Source organism: Hippocampus bargibanti, linkage group LG05 (genome assembly GCF_051943395.1).
Source record: "Hippocampus bargibanti isolate YZ-2025 linkage group LG05, ASM5194339v1, whole genome shotgun sequence".
Taxonomy (NCBI): Eukaryota; Metazoa; Chordata; class Actinopteri; order Syngnathiformes; family Syngnathidae; genus Hippocampus; species Hippocampus bargibanti.
Window position 1 is genome coordinate 11,647,789 of NC_142738.1, and position 16,987 is coordinate 11,664,775.

At 41.0% G+C, this 16,987-nt stretch overlaps 1 protein-coding gene across 1 annotated transcript in view; it reads right to left on the bottom strand.

Moving 5' to 3' along the window:
* The window catches only part of nat10 (N-acetyltransferase 10), a 40,044-nt gene extending 23,668 nt beyond the window's left edge, over nt 1-16,376 (bottom strand). The window contains exons 1-12 of the mRNA XM_088996524.1: nt 16,264-16,376; nt 15,959-16,079; nt 15,789-15,880; nt 15,542-15,713; nt 15,331-15,453; nt 14,740-14,801; nt 14,566-14,680; nt 14,366-14,473; nt 13,042-13,175; nt 12,821-12,914; nt 12,616-12,714; nt 12,403-12,539 (exon numbers count right to left, since the gene is read on the bottom strand). Coding sequence (XP_088852650.1) covers nt 12,403-12,539; nt 12,616-12,714; nt 12,821-12,914; nt 13,042-13,175; nt 14,366-14,473; nt 14,566-14,680; nt 14,740-14,801; nt 15,331-15,453; nt 15,542-15,713; nt 15,789-15,880; nt 15,959-16,072 — 1,250 coding nt within the window. The 5' untranslated portion in view covers nt 16,073-16,079; nt 16,264-16,376. The remainder of the gene's footprint in view (nt 1-12,402; nt 12,540-12,615; nt 12,715-12,820; nt 12,915-13,041; nt 13,176-14,365; nt 14,474-14,565; nt 14,681-14,739; nt 14,802-15,330; nt 15,454-15,541; nt 15,714-15,788; nt 15,881-15,958; nt 16,080-16,263) is intronic.
* Between the last annotated feature and the right edge of the window lie 611 nt (nt 16,377-16,987).

Below are 16,987 nucleotides of genomic sequence, written 5' to 3' on the forward strand. Positions count from 1 at the left end.
ACTTTACAATCCAAGAAGGCTAGTTGGTTCTCTTGAATGTCCTCACGAGTAAATTTAATGTTGAAGTCTACAGAGTTGAGATGATCTGTGAAGGATTGAATTTCTTGTTTCTTAATTATGACAAAAGTATCGTCCACATATCTAAACCAGTGTCTAGGTTTTGTCCCTGGGAAGGATGTGAGGGCCTGTTTCTCCATCTCTTCCATGTAAAGATTAGCCACTATGGGTGAAACTGGTGAGCCCATAGCACAACCATGGATTTGTTTATAAAATTTTTCCCGAAATTGAAAATACGTATTATTAAGGCAGATTTCTAATAATTGGCAGATGTGATCCGGTTTCAGTTTGGTTCTTTCATGCAGAGAAACATCCGCCAGCAGCCTCGTCCTCACCACTGAGACTGCTGCTGGGGTTGGGACAGATGTAAAGAGAGAAGTCACATCGTATGATGCCAAAGTTTCCTCAGGTTCCAATATGAGGTCTTTGATCCTCTCTACAAACCCTGTGGTGTTCTCTACGTGGTATTCTGTGTTACCAACCAACGGAGCTAAAATAGTTTTTAAATATTTGGCTACATTGTATGTAGAGGAGTCAATGCTACAAACAATGGGTCGGAGGGGGAACCCTTCTTTATGTATTTTTGGCAGGCCATAGATACATGGCGTGGCCTCTCCCGGGTATAATCTAAAATACATCTGTTTATCTATATGTTTTCCTTTCTCTAGCTTTTGGAGACAGTCAATCATTTCTTTCTTGTATCTATTGGAAGGGTCCCTTTTTAGTTGCTCATACGTGTTAGAATCACTGATTAACCTATTTATTTTGTCTTCATAATCCAATGTGTTGAGCAGCACTGTGCATCTGCCCTTGTCTGCTGGCAAAATAGTAATATTTTTGTCTTTTTGTAGAGTAGTTAACGCCTTTCTCTCTTCTAATGTTATGTTGGACGGAGGAAGTTTGGCACTACTGAGAAGAGCTGATATTTTAATGCGTAGATCATCTGCCTCTGCGTACGAAAGTTGTTATTTTTAATAGCCGATTCAGTAGCTGTGATATAATCTATTGTAGGTATAGTTTTAGGAGTCACTGAGAAATTTAAACCTTTCAGTACTGAAACAATCTCAGCTACTGGTAAACACGCGTAAAATTAGGTATGAACAGTTTGCAAGGGAGAATTGGATCAAAAATTTGTCAGACAGAGATCTCTCAGAGACAGAAAAGGCAGTACTTACCAAAGGTTTAAATTTCTCAGTGACTCCTAAAACTATACCTACAATAGATTATATCACAGCTACTGAATCGGCTATTAAAAATAACAAACTTTCGTACGCAGAGGCAGATGATCTACGCATTAAAATATCAGCTCTTCTCAGTAGTGCCAAACTTCCTCCGTCCAACATAACATTAGAAGAGAGAAAGGCGTTAACTACTCTACAAAAAGACAAAAATATTACTATTTTGCCAGCAGACAAGGGCAGATGCACAGTGCTGCTCAACACATTGGATTATGAAGACAAAATAAATAGGTTAATCAGTGATTCTAACACGTATGAGCAACTAAAAAGGGACCCTTCCAATAGATACAAGAAAGAAATGATTGACTGTCTCCAAAAGCTAGAGAAAGGAAAACATATAGATAAACAGATGTATTTTAGATTATACCCGGGAGAGGCCACGCCATGTATCTATGGCCTGCCAAAAATACATAAAGAAGGGTTCCCCCTCCGACCCATTGTTTGTAGCATTGACTCCTCTACATACAATGTAGCCAAATATTTAAAAACTATTTTAGCTCCGTTGGTTGGTAACACAGAATACCACGTAGAGAACACCACAGGGTTTGTAGAGAGGATCAAAGACCTCATATTGGAACCTGAGGAAACTTTGGCATCATACGATGTGACTTCTCTCTTTACATCTGTCCCAACCCCAGCAGCAGTCTCAGTGGTGAGGACGAGGCTGCTGGCGGATGTTTCTCTGCATGAAAGAACCAAACTGAAACCGGATCACATCTGCCAATTATTAGAAATCTGCCTTAATACTACGTATTTTCAATTTCGGGAAAAATTTTATAAACAAATCCATGGTTGTGCTATGGGCTCACCAGTTTCACCCATAGTGGCTAATCTTTACATGGAAGAGATGGAGAAACAGGCCCTCACATCCTTCCCAGGGACAAAACCTAGACACTGGTTTAGATATGTGGACGATACTTTTGTCATAATTAAGAAACAAGAAATTCAATCCTTCACAGATCATCTCAACTCTGTAGACTTCAACATTAAATTTACTCGTGAGGACATTCAAGAGAACCAACTAGCCTTCTTGGATTGTAAAGTAATTATAAAAGAGGACAGAGCGCTAAAAACAGAAGTCTTTAGGAAGGCTACGCACACTGACCAATACTTACTTTTTGACTCTAACCACCCTTTACAACATAAACTAGGAGTTATCAGAACCCTCCAGCATAGGGCTAAACTAATACCAACTAGCACTGAAGGTAGAGAAAAGGAGTCAAAACATATCAGGAGAGCACTCACTAACTGTGGGTACCCTCAGTGGTCATTCAACAAATGTCAGAAAGAAAGAATAGCGAACGAAACCAATAATTCTCAAGATTCTAAAAGGAGAGGAGTAGCAGTACCGTACATTGCAGGAGTTTCTGAAAAATTACAAAGAGGCCTTTGGCAACATAAAATTCCTACTTATTTCAAACCGATAAACACGTTAAGGCAAAAATTAGTGCATCCAAAAGATAGGCTACCAAATGAAAAACAAAGTAATGTAGTTTATTCCATACATTGTAAGAATGAAAATTGTAAAGAGCAGTACATTGGGGAGACTCAACAAATTCTCAAAAAAAGACTTTATCAACATCGCAGGGATAATACTAGTGGGCCTCAATCGGCAGTACATTTGCACCTAAAAGCTACTAACCACTCATTTGACGACAATGAGGTTAAAATCTTAGCGAAAGAACATAGATGGTTTGAAAGGGGGGTAAAAGAGGCGATTCTTATAAAACAACAAAATCCTTCATTAAACCGGTCTGGTGGTGTGAGGTTCAATTTGGATCGTTCATACAATAGCCTGCTCAGGCAAAACAGGTTAGGCAACTTTCGCAATGCTGATGAGGGTCGTTATGCTGATGAGGTGATACCGGGGGGAGTGGGGGTAATAGGCCAATCGTTAGTCAGGAATGTAGGAACAATCAGTGGGGCCACAGGGGGGGGTCCCGCGCCCCCCCCCCAACCTGAGAGTAGGGACCTATCATAGCTGTGTCCGGCACCACTAGGTCTGGACATTAGGGATATATAAATGGGGCCGATACGACCAGTCAGACTTTAGTTCGCTGACGAAGTCTCTTGGATAGGAGGCGAAACGTCCGAAACCTTCACTTTTGTACAGATGACGGCTGAAGAAACCTTCTCATCGATGGACCACTCCTGTACGACTGAGAGCTTACACAGACGTATTGCTGCCAACTTTGGGAGAGACATCCTTCTGCTGGTACGTAACTTAGAAAAGGCCACCTTTAAATTAGCGGATTTAAAGAACCACCTCAGATTCAATCTTAGATGTAGACAGAGCCGGTTAATTCCTAAATGCTTGAAGCAAGCACCCCTGGAACCCGGATACTTAGCCGACAAAATGCAACAAAATTATACTAGGAAAATTCTAAATTTGCGAATTAGGAGACTTAACATAGAGATAAAAAACAAACAGTCAGAAATAGAAACTTATTATCAGCGATTACAAACTAATCTTACCCACAAAATCTATCAGGAAGTGTGTGAATTTACTAAATCCGGTTATATGAGGCACCACAGCAAAACCAAAGAGAGACAAAAGGGTAAATTTCAAAAATTACTTTTACTGAAACAATCTCAGCTACTGGTAAACACGCGTAAAATTAGGTATGAACAGTTTGCAAGGGAGAATTGGATCAAAAATTTGTCAGACAGAGATCTCTCAGAGACAGAAAAGGCAGTACTTACCAAAGGTTTAAATTTCTCAGTGACTCCTAAAACTATACCTACAATAGATTATATCACAGCTACTGAATCGGCTATTAAAAATAACAAACTTTCGTACGCAGAGGCAGATGATCTACGCATTAAAATATCAGCTCTTCTCAGTAGTGCCAAACTTCCTCCGTCCAACATAACATTAGAAGAGAGAAAGGCGTTAACTACTCTACAAAAAGACAAAAATATTACTATTTTGCCAGCAGACAAGGGCAGATGCACAGTGCTGCTCAACACATTGGATTATGAAGACAAAATAAATAGGTTAATCAGTGATTCTAACACGTATGAGCAACTAAAAAGGGACCCTTCCAATAGATACAAGAAAGAAATGATTGACTGTCTCCAAAAGCTAGAGAAAGGAAAACATATAGATAAACAGATGTATTTTAGATTATACCCGGGAGAGGCCACGCCATGTATCTATGGCCTGCCAAAAATACATAAAGAAGGGTTCCCCCTCCGACCCATTGTTTGTAGCATTGACTCCTCTACATACAATGTAGCCAAATATTTAAAAACTATTTTAGCTCCGTTGGTTGGTAACACAGAATACCACGTAGAGAACACCACAGGGTTTGTAGAGAGGATCAAAGACCTCATATTGGAACCTGAGGAAACTTTGGCATCATACGATGTGACTTCTCTCTTTACATCTGTCCCAACCCCAGCAGCAGTCTCAGTGGTGAGGACGAGGCTGCTGGCGGATGTTTCTCTGCATGAAAGAACCAAACTGAAACCGGATCACATCTGCCAATTATTAGAAATCTGCCTTAATACTACGTATTTTCAATTTCGGGAAAAATTTTATAAACAAATCCATGGTTGTGCTATGGGCTCACCAGTTTCACCCATAGTGGCTAATCTTTACATGGAAGAGATGGAGAAACAGGCCCTCACATCCTTCCCAGGGACAAAACCTAGACACTGGTTTAGATATGTGGACGATACTTTTGTCATAATTAAGAAACAAGAAATTCAATCCTTCACAGATCATCTCAACTCTGTAGACTTCAACATTAAATTTACTCGTGAGGACATTCAAGAGAACCAACTAGCCTTCTTGGATTGTAAAGTAATTATAAAAGAGGACAGAGCGCTAAAAACAGAAGTCTTTAGGAAGGCTACGCACACTGACCAATACTTACTTTTTGACTCTAACCACCCTTTACAACATAAACTAGGAGTTATCAGAACCCTCCAGCATAGGGCTGGAGTTCGCTGACGAAGTCTCTTGGATAGGAGGCGAAACGTCCGAAACCTTCACTTTTGTACAGATGACGGCTGAAGAAACCCTCTCATCGATGGACCACTCCTGTACGACTGAGAGCTTACACAGACGTATTGCTGCCAACTTTGGGAGAGACATCCTTCTGCTGGTACGTAACTTAGAAAAGGCCACCTTTAAATTAGCGGATTTAAAGAACCACCTCAGATTCAATCTTAGATGTAGACAGAGCCGGTTAATTCCTAAATGCTTGAAGCAAGCACCCCTGGAACCCGGATACTTAGCCGACAAAATGCAACAAAATTATACTAGGAAAATTCTAAATTTGCGAATTAGGAGACTTAACATAGAGATAAAAAACAAACAGTCAGAAATAGAAACTTATTATCAGCGATTACAAACTAATCTTACCCACAAAATCTATCAGGAAGTGTGTGAATTTACTAAATCCGGTTATATGAGGCACCACAGCAAAACCAAAGAGAGACAAAAGGGTAAATTTCAAAAATTACTTTTACTGAAACAATCTCAGCTACTGGTAAACACGCGTAAAATTAGGTATGAACAGTTTGCAAGGGAGAATTGGATCAAAAATTTGTCAGACAGAGATCTCTCAGAGACAGAAAAGGCAGTACTTACCAAAGGTTTAAATTTCTCAGTGACTCCTAAAACTATACCTACAATAGATTATATCACAGCTACTGAATCGGCTATTAAAAATAACAAACTTTCGTACGCAGAGGCAGATGATCTACGCATTAAAATATCAGCTCTTCTCAGTAGTGCCAAACTTCCTCCGTCCAACATAACATTAGAAGAGAGAAAGGCGTTAACTACTCTACAAAAAGACAAAAATATTACTATTTTGCCAGCAGACAAGGGCAGATGCACAGTGCTGCTCAACACATTGGATTATGAAGACAAAATAAATAGGTTAATCAGTGATTCTAACACGTATGAGCAACTAAAAAGGGACCCTTCCAATAGATACAAGAAAGAAATGATTGACTGTCTCCAAAAGCTAGAGAAAGGAAAACATATAGATAAACAGATGTATTTTAGATTATACCCGGGAGAGGCCACGCCATGTATCTATGGCCTGCCAAAAATACATAAAGAAGGGTTCCCCCTCCGACCCATTGTTTGTAGCATTGACTCCTCTACATACAATGTAGCCAAATATTTAAAAACTATTTTAGCTCCGTTGGTTGGTAACACAGAATACCACGTAGAGAACACCACAGGGTTTGTAGAGAGGATCAAAGACCTCATATTGGAACCTGAGGAAACTTTGGCATCATACGATGTGACTTCTCTCTTTACATCTGTCCCAACCCCAGCAGCAGTCTCAGTGGTGAGGACGAGGCTGCTGGCGGATGTTTCTCTGCATGAAAGAACCAAACTGAAACCGGATCACATCTGCCAATTATTAGAAATCTGCCTTAATACTACGTATTTTCAATTTCGGGAAAAATTTTATAAACAAATCCATGGTTGTGCTATGGGCTCACCAGTTTCACCCATAGTGGCTAATCTTTACATGGAAGAGATGGAGAAACAGGCCCTCACATCCTTCCCAGGGACAAAACCTAGACACTGGTTTAGATATGTGGACGATACTTTTGTCATAATTAAGAAACAAGAAATTCAATCCTTCACAGATCATCTCAACTCTGTAGACTTCAACATTAAATTTACTCGTGAGGACATTCAAGAGAACCAACTAGCCTTCTTGGATTGTAAAGTAATTATAAAAGAGGACAGAGCGCTAAAAACAGAAGTCTTTAGGAAGGCTACGCACACTGACCAATACTTACTTTTTGACTCTAACCACCCTTTACAACATAAACTAGGAGTTATCAGAACCCTCCAGCATAGGGCTAAACTAATACCAACTAGCACTGAAGGTAGAGAAAAGGAGTCAAAACATATCAGGAGAGCACTCACTAACTGTGGGTACCCTCAGTGGTCATTCAACAAATGTCAGAAAGAAAGAATAGCGAACGAAACCAATAATTCTCAAGATTCTAAAAGGAGAGGAGTAGCAGTACCGTACATTGCAGGAGTTTCTGAAAAATTACAAAGAGGCCTTTGGCAACATAAAATTCCTACTTATTTCAAACCGATAAACACGTTAAGGCAAAAATTAGTGCATCCAAAAGATAGGCTACCAAATGAAAAACAAAGTAATGTAGTTTATTCCATACATTGTAAGAATGAAAATTGTAAAGAGCAGTACATTGGGGAGACTCAACAAATTCTCAAAAAAAGACTTTATCAACATCGCAGGGATAATACTAGTGGGCCTCAATCGGCAGTACATTTGCACCTAAAAGCTACTAACCACTCATTTGACGACAATGAGGTTAAAATCTTAGCGAAAGAACATAGATGGTTTGAAAGGGGGGTAAAAGAGGCGATTCTTATAAAACAACAAAATCCTTCATTAAACCGGTCTGGTGGTGTGAGGTTCAATTTGGATCGTTCATACAATAGCCTGCTCAGGCAAAACAGGTTAGGCAACTTTCGCAATGCTGATGAGGGTCGTTATGCTGATGAGGTGATACCGGGGGGAGTGGGGGTAATAGGCCAATCGTTAGTCAGGAATGTAGGAACAATCAGTGGGGCCACAGGGGGGGGTCCCGCGCCCCCCCCCCCAACCTGAGAGTAGGGACCTATCATAGCTGTGTCCGGCACCACTAGGTCTGGACATTAGGGATATATAAATGGGGCCGATACGACCAGTCAGACTTTAGTTCGCTGACGAAGTCTCTTGGATAGGAGGCGAAACGTCCGAAACCTTCACTTTTGTACAGATGACGGCTGAAGAAACCTTCTCATCGATGGACCACTCCTGTACGACTGAGAGCTTACACAGACGTATTGCTGCCAACTTTGGGAGAGACATCCTTCTGCTGGTACGTAACTTAGAAAAGGCCACCTTTAAATTAGCGGATTTAAAGAACCACCTCAGATTCAATCTTAGATGTAGACAGAGCCGGTTAATTCCTAAATGCTTGAAGCAAGCACCCCTGGAACCCGGATACTTAGCCGACAAAATGCAACAAAATTATACTAGGAAAATTCTAAATTTGCGAATTAGGAGACTTAACATAGAGATAAAAAACAAACAGTCAGAAATAGAAACTTATTATCAGCGATTACAAACTAATCTTACCCACAAAATCTATCAGGAAGTGTGTGAATTTACTAAATCCGGTTATATGAGGCACCACAGCAAAACCAAAGAGAGACAAAAGGGTAAATTTCAAAAATTACTTTTACTGAAACAATCTCAGCTACTGGTAAACACGCGTAAAATTAGGTATGAACAGTTTGCAAGGGAGAATTGGATCAAAAATTTGTCAGACAGAGATCTCTCAGAGACAGAAAAGGCAGTACTTACCAAAGGTTTAAATTTCTCAGTGACTCCTAAAACTATACCTACAATAGATTATATCACAGCTACTGAATCGGCTATTAAAAATAACAAACTTTCGTACGCAGAGGCAGATGATCTACGCATTAAAATATCAGCTCTTCTCAGTAGTGCCAAACTTCCTCCGTCCAACATAACATTAGAAGAGAGAAAGGCGTTAACTACTCTACAAAAAGACAAAAATATTACTATTTTGCCAGCAGACAAGGGCAGATGCACAGTGCTGCTCAACACATTGGATTATGAAGACAAAATAAATAGGTTAATCAGTGATTCTAACACGTATGAGCAACTAAAAAGGGACCCTTCCAATAGATACAAGAAAGAAATGATTGACTGTCTCCAAAAGCTAGAGAAAGGAAAACATATAGATAAACAGATGTATTTTAGATTATACCCGGGAGAGGCCACGCCATGTATCTATGGCCTGCCAAAAATACATAAAGAAGGGTTCCCCCTCCGACCCATTGTTTGTAGCATTGACTCCTCTACATACAATGTAGCCAAATATTTAAAAACTATTTTAGCTCCGTTGGTTGGTAACACAGAATACCACGTAGAGAACACCACAGGGTTTGTAGAGAGGATCAAAGACCTCATATTGGAACCTGAGGAAACTTTGGCATCATACGATGTGACTTCTCTCTTTACATCTGTCCCAACCCCAGCAGCAGTCTCAGTGGTGAGGACGAGGCTGCTGGCGGATGTTTCTCTGCATGAAAGAACCAAACTGAAACCGGATCACATCTGCCAATTATTAGAAATCTGCCTTAATACTACGTATTTTCAATTTCGGGAAAAATTTTATAAACAAATCCATGGTTGTGCTATGGGCTCACCAGTTTCACCCATAGTGGCTAATCTTTACATGGAAGAGATGGAGAAACAGGCCCTCACATCCTTCCCAGGGACAAAACCTAGACACTGGTTTAGATATGTGGACGATACTTTTGTCATAATTAAGAAACAAGAAATTCAATCCTTCACAGATCATCTCAACTCTGTAGACTTCAACATTAAATTTACTCGTGAGGACATTCAAGAGAACCAACTAGCCTTCTTGGATTGTAAAGTAATTATAAAAGAGGACAGAGCGCTAAAAACAGAAGTCTTTAGGAAGGCTACGCACACTGACCAATACTTACTTTTTGACTCTAACCACCCTTTACAACATAAACTAGGAGTTATCAGAACCCTCCAGCATAGGGCTAAACTAATACCAACTAGCACTGAAGGTAGAGAAAAGGAGTCAAAACATATCAGGAGAGCACTCACTAACTGTGGGTACCCTCAGTGGTCATTCAACAAATGTCAGAAAGAAAGAATAGCGAACGAAACCAATAATTCTCAAGATTCTAAAAGGAGAGGAGTAGCAGTACCGTACATTGCAGGAGTTTCTGAAAAATTACAAAGAGGCCTTTGGCAACATAAAATTCCTACTTATTTCAAACCGATAAACACGTTAAGGCAAAAATTAGTGCATCCAAAAGATAGGCTACCAAATGAAAAACAAAGTAATGTAGTTTATTCCATACATTGTAAGAATGAAAATTGTAAAGAGCAGTACATTGGGGAGACTCAACAAATTCTCAAAAAAAGACTTTATCAACATCGCAGGGATAATACTAGTGGGCCTCAATCGGCAGTACATTTGCACCTAAAAGCTACTAACCACTCATTTGACGACAATGAGGTTAAAATCTTAGCGAAAGAACATAGATGGTTTGAAAGGGGGGTAAAAGAGGCGATTCTTATAAAACAACAAAATCCTTCATTAAACCGGTCTGGTGGTGTGAGGTTCAATTTGGATCGTTCATACAATAGCCTGCTCAGGCAAAACAGGTTAGGCAACTTTCGCAATGCTGATGAGGGTCGTTATGCTGATGAGGTGATACCGGGGGGAGTGGGGGTAATAGGCCAATCGTTAGTCAGGAATGTAGGAACAATCAGTGGGGCCACAGGGGGGGGTCCCGCGCCCCCCCCCCAACCTGAGAGTAGGGACCTATCATAGCTGTGTCCGGCACCACTAGGTCTGGACATTAGGGATATATAAATGGGGCCGATACGACCAGTCAGACTTTAGTTCGCTGACGAAGTCTCTTGGATAGGAGGCGAAACGTCCGAAACCTTCACTTTTGTTCAGATGACGGCTGAAGAAACCTTCTCATCGATGGACCACTCCTGTACGACTGAGAGCTTACACAGACATAATATATCAAAGTTTTACGAATATAAGGCACACCACATTATAAGGCGCAACAGCAGAGGCTGGGGTTACGTGCGGCTTCTTCTACAAGGGGAAATGGAGTCGGTAGCTGCTGACAGTAGTTGCAAGACCTGTAGTGGCTCAATATTACTTCACATACAGTATAAGGTGCACCTGCATATAAGGCGCAGGGTCATCTTTTGAACAAAATGAAGGCTTTTGGGTGCGCCTTACACACCAGAAAATATGGTACTCCACCATGGCTTTATTGTCTTGCTCATTTTTGTTTATGAATGCATTTGATTTGGTATGATTTAGCTTCTTGTGTGAATACTAATATTATTCTTTGTTTATTTTTCTAATTTATTGAAGTAGATTTATTGCATTTCTGTGTTCTTGCCTCTTTCGATCTCCCTCTCGCTCTCATAAAGTGCCGCGCTTCTTAAGGACATACTGTTGCTGCTGCGGTTTATGGCAGTGATTTTCAACCACTGTGCCACGGCACACTACTGTGCGGTGAGAAATCGTCAGGTGTGCCGTGAGACACTATCCAATGCCCCTTTTTCAAATTTAAAATTTTACAAACATTTATTAATCATTTTCTGCCAATATTATGTCATTGTCATGTGTGCGTGCTGAAAAGACTTGGGAGGGTCATTTAATATTCGTCCGTGTGGCAACATATCACTGATTGCCTCTTTCTTGGTTCGTGGTGTGCCGCGAAAAAATTCCAATGTAAAAAAAATGTCCCCCGCTTCAAAAAAGGTTGAAAAACACTGGGTTATGGAACAACCCATCAAAATGATAGCCGACCTTAAATTTTCCGTCAACTCTTAAAAAATCCGTCAATGATAGAAAATAATTGGTTCATGTAACCTCCACAGAAATATAAAGTATGGAAACGTTTAACAGTCTTGTTTAACTTAGATTTCATTTGTAATTACAACTCCTCCGGAGTCCTTACAAATGACCAGAAATTTCAGATTTACTTTGGGCTTGCGGCGGCCCGGTGGTTGAGTAGTTAGCACACCGGCTTCACAGTGCAGAGGTTGCCGGTTCGCGTCCCGGTCCGGCCTCCCTCTGTGGAGTTTGCATGTTCTCCCCGGACCCGCGTGGGTTTTCTCCGGGTCCTCCGGTTTCCTCCCACACTCCAAAAACATGCATGGCAGGCAGATTGACCCCTCCAAATTGTCCCAAGGTGTGAGTGTGACTGTTGTGTCTTTTTATGTGCCCTGCGATTTGCTGGCAACCAATTCAGGGTGTCCCCTGCCTAGTGCCCGAAGACGCCTGGGATAGGCTCCAGCACCCCCCGCAACCCTAATGAGGAGTAAGCTGTACGGAATAAGGATGGATGGACTTTGGGCTTGCAAATCAAGTTAATTTGTCAGGCTCGGGTCGGGCTTTAATACCCACGGGTTGGGCTGGGCTGGATTCTTTGGGCCCAATCTTACCTCGACTGTACCAAATATAAAATCAACATATTCAGTGTAAATGTACTGACCCGTTAATAGTGGAGGCCATGAAAACCAGATATGGTCCCAGCAGCTTCTTGACCAGTGGTAAGGGGATGGCTGCAGCCTCATCAATTACTAAAAGTTCAGCCTGGCCTAATTTGACAGCATCCCCGGGATGGATATACTGCAGACAAAAGGTTGTACGTTTCACGGTAGAAGCAACCTACACCCTGAAAACTGATCGGGAACCGTGTGTTTACCTGAATGGTCTGCCTGTGCTCTTTAAAGACGTTCACCCTCACAACCGCTTTGTTGAACTCTGGATTCAGTGACTGGATGATCTCATAGTCCAGATGCTCCTACAAGAAACAAATTTGCGCATTGTGGGACTATTAGAGGCTTTCTGATTGTGACGACATGAAGCTCAGGGTGACAAACAGGCGACATAATGCTCATACGCATTACCTGATACTGAAGCGCATCGAAGCCTTTAAAGATGAACTCAAACATGGTGTGTAGGTTGTCTGGGCTCGGGGAGGTTACAAAAATGTTGGAGTAGCTGGAAATGACAGAGAACATGCCTCTAAATTATGTTTGGTCTGTTATGTAGTTGGTGCAGCACTTTCATGAGAGACATTCCTTGTTATTCATTCGTAGGTTGGCATACTCTGACGATTTATTCCTACCCAAAAGCCACAGCTCCGGCGACAGCCAGCCCCAGCGCGGCGGATTTGCCTCGGCCACGAGCGGCTGTAAGAGCTACGGTACTCCTCAGGGTCTTCTCCGAGATGGCTTCGATAAACTTCAGTACAGCTTTGGCCTGGTGAAGAACACGCGGCAGATGAAAGAGCTACAAACATGGCAGACGTTCTGACACAAGTCGGAGTTTAACCACAATCTTCACGATTAACATCCCCCCAGTAATCGAGATCACATTGGTAAGACATCTATATTTCATGAGAAATATCGCCACAAACTTTTTAGTTTGTGTGGCTTTTCCCCCCACTCAATCCAACTAGTTACAAAAAGCACTCTTAACTCATTCACTGGCAGATGTGTGCAAAAATGTGCCCACTCCAGTGCCAGGGTTTTTGTCATTGTCACTCGAATTCCAGGACCCAGAATATTGAATTTTAGGAAAAGATAAACATTCAATACGGCGTTAGAAACCAGAGACTCTCTTCTTTCATCAGGAAAAAAAGAAAAGTTAATTGCAAAAATATATGGGCCTGGGGTTATATGAGCTTGAAATGAGGGTGGCTGTCCAAAATACAATACAATGATACATATTGGTTTATAAAGCACTTTAACAACAGCTCAAACCGGAACAAAGCGCTAACATGAAAAAAGGGAAATGCTGCCCCCTTGTGGAAAACAAAAATACATTGCCAGAGGCCATGGCCAGTGCTTTAATAACGTGGAAAAAAAATGTTGAAGAAAATTCAGGAATGGCACATACAGTAAAGTCTCGTTATATCGATATCGGATATATCGATAGTCCCGGTTATATCGATACTATTTCTATGCACGCACGGAGAAAATTACATGCAAACGGGGTCGGATATATCGATAGTCCCGGTTATATCGATATTTTTTCGGACTCCCTTGAATATCGATATAACGAGACTTTACTGTATTTTCAATTCCAGAATAAATTTGGGAATGGCAGAGAATGAGTTACGAGGCGAAGAAAAAGTATTCACCCAAAACTACATGTGTAGGTCTATCGAGCGATTTAACGACCTTTGTAATTTTTTTCCAATATGGGAAAAATCCCATATTGGAAAAAAATCATAATAAAATCTAAAGCTAATACAAAAACTCAACTAAAATATCAACTACAAGTACAAAACTAACAGCCTTCCTTTAAATGAGCATTACAGTATGTCCAAATGAATTTGACAAAGTAAAAACAAAATAAAAGTGAACTATAATGACAAAAAAATCCCAAATGATTCCAGCCTTGATTCAGTGTTCAATTCCAGGACAGACAATCAAAAGGATTTTCACCTGGTCCATGGTCTTGCAGTGATCGACCAACACCCCGACAGGCTGAGTGTCCTGAAGAGTCTCCTTCAGGTCTTTCAGCTCCTGTTCTTTCGGAGACAAATCATCCTCCTGAATCACAGGGGAAAAAAGGGTGTGATTAGTTCCGGAGTGCCGAGCCAACAAAAAAGCAAAAAAAAAGAAAGTGTTTTATATGCGGGCACCTGCGTCTTTGGCGGAACAGGCTTAATGTTGGCCATGTGGCTGGAGATGGGCAGGATGTGGAGTTGGTCGTCGATGACGACACAGTTTTTGCAGGAGGCAAGGGACAAGATGAACCTAAGAAAAGAGGAACACAGTCATTGCTGTGAAATGTAACTCATGTAAACAAAATTTACCTCTCATTGAACCTTCCAACCACATCCTGATGAGCCTCAGTTCTATAACGAGCATGAACATCCTGTAAGAAAAGTTCACAATAATTCTGATTCAGAAGAGATGCAACTATTTTTATTAGCTTAGTTAACTAATTCACTGCCATTCTCGAATTCGGGAATTGAAAAGCATGACATTAAGCGGCATTCCCGAATTTGTTCGGGTTTTGGTTTTTCTTACAGGGGTTCCAATAAAGCGCTGGTTTGACCTCTGGAAATGTTTTTCACTTACATGAGGGGGCAGCATTTGCCTTTTGTACAGCCACCCCACTTGCATCTCATATTACACGAGACCCATATAAATTAGGAATTAACTTTTTCTTGTGATGGAAGAAGAGGTTCTATGGTTTGTAACGCTGAATTGAATGTTTATGTAGTCCTAAAACTCAATATTCTGTGGGTCCTGCAATGAGTGGAAATGACAAAAGCCCTGGACATATTTTTGCACATTGTCTGGCAGTAAATGAGTTAAAGGGGGAACATTTAATTTGATCGCTCTCAAGTATCACAATTCAGACATGTGGACCAGCATTGCGGAAAACTTGAAAGACATACCATGGTCATTGTGTAGAGCTGCTTGAGGGAGTTCACTGTCCGTAACAATATGACTACAATACCGCCACCTTCAACTGTCTCAACAGTTCTAGCAAGGAGGTTGGGAGTGAGAGCTTCAAAATCCTGCGCAAGGAGGTAAATAAAACGCTCACAATTTCATCTTCACTTTCATTTGGATATGGAAAACATTTCAAAGCACTGATGGTCTCACCTGTATGACGCACATGCCAAAAGTGTTACCCAATATCTTGTGCGTCTCATTGTAGTAACAGTAGCGAATGTTTGTGGCAGCAACAAAAAGCTCAAAAGGGTCATCCTGATTCAGATTCAATGTTCCCGTTTTTATTTTCTTCTGGAGCTGCTTCATGCGTTTCTTACGATTGCTGCTTGGACACATATGAGATCAGGTGTTAAAAACTCCAAACCAGGAGGGAGTAGGAGAAGACACGCATTGTCACCTGCTGAAGCCAAGTTCTTTTTTGTAGCACCACAAAACGGATGGTCGTGCTCGAACGCTTGCTTTGGAAAGCATGTGATGCAGAATCACCACCTGGATCAACAGACCAAAATTAATATATCTCCTGCTAAGTGCCAAAAAGCCAAAATTAAAAAAAAAAAAGAATATTACCTGATCCCTTCCGCGATCGCCCACCACGACAAACATAGTGCGATGCTTTAGAGCAACTCCATTTTCGATTTGGACACGAATGCGGTTGTCAACTTTCTTGCGGACGGTTGCCATTGTTTTTCTGGGGAGAAATACATAGGAATCACTCATTAAATTACCTTAACAGATCTTAACCCTACACTGCGCTACACCACAACATCACAAGCGTCAACGTGACTGTTCATTCATGTATCCATGTATGAATATATGTCTATGAAACAAGAAGACCTAGCTATCTTTGAAAGCACGCATAATTCCAGTGTCACCTTGTATCTCCAAATAATTCCAAATTCGAAACTTTTGCATGTAGGCTACTATCATACGACTGTTAAACCCACATGGAGCGACAACCGTTTTACCAAGGACCCCTTACTACAACGTCATTATCCTGCGACGCGGGGTTTTCCAATGCGCAAACGACTTTTTTACTGCACGTGCAGGCGAACCCCCCCCCCCCCCATGACTAATTAAGTTTCTAACTAATCGTTTTCGGTGCCAGACGCGTAACAACAATTATATTATCTCACACCGGCACATTTTGTTGATGTATTTCGTAAATGTTTTACAGCTCCTCGACCGTTATTAGCGCTTGAAATTGATTTAAAACTAACTATGTGACTGTTGGGCCGCGTTTATTAAAATTGAATTACATTTTTTACTGCTTTATTATTCTAAAAAAAATACAAACTCACGTTTGTCACAATACGCCACTGGGGGCGCCATTAAAGGTTTTCACTAGGGTGAAGAAAAGCAGTCCGTTGCTAATCACAACATCGGCTAGCCCCATTCGTTCACCGAAATGTCGATAGTTCTGACGCTGTACTCAACGCAAATATGAAGTTATGCAATATAAAATCATGTGGGTCACGTCAGTGGAATTGGTTACCAAGCCTGTGTCACATAACTTGGTTTCAAATCTTGCCCTGGGCCTAATATTGTGTTGGTTTTCTCCAGCTTCTTCCTCCACTACAAGCTAAATGGATTGATTGG